Genomic DNA, 6,065 nt, shown 5'->3' with positions numbered 1-6,065 from the left:
TAGACGTGTCAAGACTGTTTACATCTGCTTAATATTCATCGCTTGTTGCTGACCTGCCTCTCTCATCTATTAAATGACCATAATTTTAAATGTGCAAGCTGGATATCCCTTTAAAAAATTTGTTTTTTAAAATGAGCTTTTTGTAGCGCAATATCCACTAAATGTGCTAAAAGCGCTTTACAAGGGGTCCCTGGTCAACAGCAACATTTAACATGTAGAATGGGACATGACGCCTGTTAGGCGATATTACAATTTTTGGACAAAGACAACTCATTTTACACCTGAGTACAGTGAGAGAATGTGAGTAAAGAGCCTTTTCCAAGGACTCAACTATGCGCCAAGCATGAGGCTGGAACCCAGGTCCTTCCAATCTGAAAGCGAGTGTCATACCACTAGACCACATAGCCACACCTTTTATTGACTTAAGAATAAAAACAAGAGAGGGTAGGATGTGTGACTGGGTTGTTCAATTTATTTGAACCCCAAGCACCCAGAGGGATTACAGATATTATCATAGGGGATGGAAATTTAGTACTCTATTTCACATCCCACTAAAATGTTTGAATCGAATGTGAATGGACGAAAAGGAAGATAGTCCAGTTCTAGATTCAGGATTCTATAGCAGGAAATGGCTTTTCTTCGGGGAGGGGGGGGGGGGGGTGTGTGTGGGTTTTTTAATTTATTTTTGTTTTTTTTTCAATTACAACAGATCTCTTAAGGTTGATTTTATGATAGAGGCCACTACACAAATTGCCTCTTATTATATCCAGTAGGTTCTACCCCTAGTAAAATCTGCCATTGGTGAGCAGAGACCAAAGGTTGGAACATCCTTCACATTGCTCCTTCGTGCCAACACCGCCCCTCAAAAAGCAAAGGCTGCAACTCAATATTTACATGTACAAAAGGCTGGAATTTTAGTTTTTCCATACTCAGCCTACAGTTTTGACTCAGCACCATGTATGACCTTTGGCTATTTCCTATCTTAAAAGATTTGCGACGTTTGCGTGTGTTGAATCCATGGCCTCAGGAAGTCTGGGAGAGCGACTCAAGATAGACATAGAGTTTGAAAACACTTTTTTTTTCGGAGTGGTGGATAGCTCAGACAGTAGAGTCATGCTCTCCTTGGCCAGGTGGAGTTGTTGTACCAGTAAGGTCGCGGGTTCGAGCCCCCATCGCAGCAACATTTTTATTCTCTATTGAAGAAATGGGTGCCAAATTAAAGAGCCTTTTTTGTTGTTTTTCTTTTCTTGAGGCGTGTGATCATAACTTTCCTACTCACTTCATTTCTTGTTATTAACTTGCAAGGAAAACTTGCTGAAAGGATATTTGAATGCATACAACAAGACCTTGCAAATGCTGTCAATTCAGAGCTGCCTACTACATATATGTACATCCAAGTAACAATTGCAATGCTTTTGAGAGTTGGTTGACGAGGCTGAATCTTAGCATACAGCGAACGAGAGGAAATTTGAAGCACTTTGGAAATTTCAAGTGTGTTAGTATTCAAGATTATGAGATATAGCACCACTAACAGAACTTTCCTATTGTCCCTTGTTATCACAGGATACTTATTTTTGCATCAGTTTGTTTTCTGCAGTAAATGGGATACGATTTTTTATATGGAGGCATACTTTTATGTACTTTCAGGTTTCAGCTGCTGTTAGCCATTCCTCCGAAGAGGGAATGGAGTTGGAAAGACAAGGCTCTAATTATTCTCAAAGGTAAATATTATGTGAGTTTGTGATTTTTATTTTGCTCTATGGAAACTTTGTGTTTTTTGAGGGATAGATGCAGATATCCTACCCATCAACATACAGATTTAGGAGATATCTACATATTTATTAATTAATTTATTTTTTTGGTTCAAATTGTCAGTTATATGGATCTCTTTTGAGCGCACTTAGAGGATTTCTTCTATTTTGTCAGACTGAGAAAAAAAAGATTTGTGATACATCTAGTTATTTTTTTTTTTTTTAGATTTGTTTTATCACTGGTGTTAAGCAATGTTGAGCAAGATCAGTAGTTGATTCAGTGACATTATCTGCATAACATTGACCTTGACCCAGAGCCCTTTGATAAGGCATTTTACACACTGCCCCTTTCTCATTTCTCGTGACTAAAAACCTGGTTCAAGGCAATTAATGAATAACGCCTGTTATGACGCCTGTTAGACAATATTACAATTTTTCGTACACAGACAACGCTGTTAACGGCCAGGTACTCATTTTACACGTGAGTATGGTGAGAGAATGTGAGTAACGAGCCTTCTCCAAGGACTCAACTATGCGCCGAGTGCGAGGCTAGAAACCCAGGACCTTCCGATCCAAAAGCGAGTGTCATACCATTAGACCACATAGCCACACAAATTATACTACGAAAAGAACATTTTTACCATGGGGCTGTCAGGAGAGAAATGAAACACTGAAATGCCTGAAACACTGTTAAACTGTGACACTGTGACATGAGCTTTAGAAATGTGCAAAGTTATTTCATAAAATGCTTGCAATGCAATGCAACACTAAAAAACAGAATGTATAATCTATTTTTAGACCCATGTTTGAGCCCCTGGTCATTCGAGAGTCAACAGCTGATCAAGTGCCGGCACTTCTCCAGGAACTCTATTCAGGATCGGATATCACATGTCCCAACGATGCCTTGTTCATCTTGTTACACGTTCTCATGATAGAATCTGGCTTCTCCTTGCCCGGGGTGAGGAGGATATGTTGTGTAAAATTGCTTTATGTGTCAGTTTGTTGGGGGGGGGGGGGTGTATTTTTCAATCTTGTTTTTGAAAATCAGAAAAGTGGATGCGGTGTAACCCTAGAATACTGATCCTATGGTGACTTGAAAAATCCTTGTAGTTCCTTGTGCGGCTCTTGGAAAAACAATAACAAAGACACAAGTGACGTAGTCTTCATTCGATCTATAGATAGTATGCGCTTGGCAAAGAAGCTCACAACATTTGTGCGGCTCTGTGGTCTTGTGGTATGACACTCGCTTTTGGATCGGAAGGTCCTGGGTTCGAGCCTCGCTCGATGCATAGTTGAGTCCTGGGAAAAGGCTCTTTACTCACATTCTCTCACTGTACTCAGGTGTAAAATGAGTCCCTGACCGTTAACAGCACTGTCTCTGTCGGAAAAATTGCAATATCACCTAACAGGCGTCATGTCCCGTTCATGTTACATGTTGCTGTTGGTCAGGGGTCCCTTGTAAAGCACTTTGAGCATGTTCAGTGGATAATAAAAATGTCATCATTATCCCATGTTTGTCTCTCATACTGGATGTATAATACTACAAGTCACCTGCAGCTGTTGCTTGTGATTGTTGGGAGTGTAAGGAAGGAAGATGGAGGGAAGGGGGGGGGGGGGAAGGATATTTGAATGTCTCACAGCCAAATATAATAAATGGGACAAAGTTAAAGATAAGGCATCAGATGAGAAGAAATGGGTGCCAAATGAAAGAGCCATTTTTGTTGTTTTTTGTTTTTTTTGGGGGGGGGGGGGGTTCTTGAGGCGTGTGATCATAACTTCATTTGTATTAGTGTAGGTTACTGATTTATTGCATTCTTGATGACAGAATTTATACATTAAGCATTTGAGTGTATTCCTCTTTGTTGGATTTTGTGCTTGTGTCCAGATTAGACTTATACTTATACTACTTATAGGTGGTCTCAAACTAAGTACTTTGATAGTGTGCTCTTGGAATCTACATCTGTTCCCTATCTGTTCCCCGTTCCCCAATGTCTTACTTTTTCTTGGGTGCTTTATTCGTAATTCTAGAACTTTTTACTATCCCATTGTCTTCCTTTTTACTGGCGCTGATATAACCTAAATGTTGTTGCAAGCGCTGTAAAACCCTTAAAAACAAAACAAAAACTTTCTCTAAATCGACACCATCTTGATTTCCTGACCAGGATGCTGACTTGGCTCGTCTTCCAGAGAATTGGAAACGCCCTGGGTTTTACATGTGTATGTATCAGTATGTCCTGACACCAGGTGTGGTTTGTGACTGTAGTCTTATGGCGGTCCCTACTGGATCTTCTATGGCTGTGCATGGTGAGTGGTTTGGTCATACTAAATTGAAAGATAGAACAATAAATAAATAAATAAATAGATAGATAAATACAAGAATATATCAATGCAAATTATAATCCTTGGCATCAAAGCTCAGATTTTACGCGAGGAGGCAACATATTTGTTTTTTTAATTAACATTCTCTTGTTAAGGTCTGGGGACCATGGCTGCCAGTTTCCATTTCATGCCGGAATTCCGCAGTGATGATACTTTTCCGCGGATCCGCGGAAATCCGCTGTTTTCTTTCCTTTCCTCGGTTTTCCTCCTCAGATCCTCGATCTGCGGATATTTCCTTCATTTCCTCCTTTTTTTATATATAATAAATCTTTAAAAAATACCTCCTTTTTAAAAAAAAATATATATATATAAAAAATTTCCTCCTTTTACTGGACTTCGGGCGTTTTAAAATTGTACTCAAAAGAAGTCATCCTGCCTACTTTCCTGTGGTGCAAGAATGTTCTAGGTGAGTTTTCCGTTTTTCCGAGACTTTTCCTACTTTTTGACTTTTTGTGAGTATCATCACTGATTCCGGTTTTGCGATATCTCGAAGTCAAATACCTCTGGCTTCAGTGTTTTGGGTAAGATAACCTAATAGCATCGGTAAAAATTCGAAAACGTGATTCAGCCACCTTTTCAGTGTATGGAGATATAAAAACGGTGATGAACTAAGAGTAAAGTTTAGGCCACATTTTCAGTAGAAACATTTTCAGGTTTGGCAATGGCAAAGTGTCGAGATTTTAGTTTCAGGTCTCAGCACTTCTTCCTGCTGGCACTCATGCTGGGGACGGTACAGTGCCTTATGTTAAGCCACACAATATACTATTCATCATTGCCCCATATTTGAACTTCTCTACCAGTACATTTTGTAGCCATGCCCATTTAGTATTTCCACAGATGGAGGGAGTAAACTGGGTGTTTTAGAATCTTCTCCTTTATAACTAAGCCTGTTCCCTCTATATTTGCAACGATGATTTCCCTACCATCACGATTTATACAATTTAAAATTTTTGTTATTTTTAATTTCAATATGTAGGTCTGTCAAAAACAGTTGGCAGCTTTAAAACAGATCATCTTCAGCTCAAGGCAGAGAATTTTGTTCGCGATATCTCTGGAGGTTTGTGAATTTTTACTTTAATTTTGTTGTCAGACTGTACAAAACCTACAAACTTATTTGTTTATTCATTTATTTATTCTATTTATTATTTTTTAAATTTTAATTTTTTTTTCTTTTTGGGGGGAGCGGAGGGGGGGGGGGGGGAAGGGGGGGGGTTCATCTGTGAAATACTAGACTGACTTTATTTGAATATTGGATATGCACATTTTAACTAATCTTTTTTCAATGTTCTTGTGAACTTTCTAATGAAGACTTTATATATATATATATCTAAACGTTGACTGTCCCATCATCAGGAAATGCTGCAATTGCCTACAGGTCCTTGGATCGCCTCTCAAACATGTTCAAGGACACCATCGGCCTAGCCTTGCAAAACCATCTTGCCACCTGTGAGTTCCATTATTTTGATTCATTTCGGACTTTAGATAATTTAAATATATTTCGTCTTTATCATCATATTAAAAAAAATATATCCATGCACGATCAATTCTAGCCATCCTGTTTGGTTTCTCCAGATAGTTGTTCTTAAGTAGATAGGGGCTTCATTGTTTATTCTTTTAAAGCATATCTCGACTCTAAAGGACACATTCTTTGTTGTTTTCCAGCTGCTGGCTTCAGAGAGACACACGGATTGTTGTCTTTACCGTGTGAAGTAAAAGTAAGTGTTACCTGTCATGTATATTTGTAACCCATCGCTTCAAAATGGTATTACAATGGGGTGAGTAAGATGGAAAAAAGACCCCCCCCCAAAAAAAAAAAACACCAAAAAAAACCCAAAAAAAACGACTGGATTCAGAGCTGTCTACTATTCAGAAAAATTCGTAGTTTAATAAAATGCACAGGAACATTTAAACTCAAATATAGATTTTTATCTTTAG

The 6,065-nt window shown here is 38.6% G+C and overlaps 1 protein-coding gene across 1 annotated transcript in view; it reads left to right on the top strand.

The window, feature by feature from the left end:
• Positions 1 to 6,065, top strand: part of LOC144974491 (F-box only protein 7-like) — a 20,720-nt gene that overhangs the window by 3,152 nt on the left and 11,503 nt on the right. The window contains exons 4-6 of the mRNA XM_078917398.1: positions 1,648 to 1,721; positions 2,550 to 2,709; positions 3,914 to 4,055. Coding sequence (XP_078773524.1) covers positions 1,648 to 1,721; positions 2,550 to 2,709; positions 3,914 to 4,055 — 376 coding nt within the window. The remainder of the gene's footprint in view (positions 1 to 1,647; positions 1,722 to 2,549; positions 2,710 to 3,913; positions 4,056 to 6,065) is intronic.

Source organism: Berghia stephanieae, chromosome 6, assembly GCF_034508935.2.
Source record: "Berghia stephanieae isolate SIO BIC M18660-M18661 chromosome 6, UCSD_Bste_1.3, whole genome shotgun sequence".
NCBI lineage: Eukaryota > Metazoa > Mollusca > Gastropoda > Nudibranchia > Aeolidiidae > Berghia > Berghia stephanieae.
The sequence above is the reverse complement of the archived record's forward strand: the minus strand, read 5'-3'. Positions and strand labels throughout refer to the sequence as shown.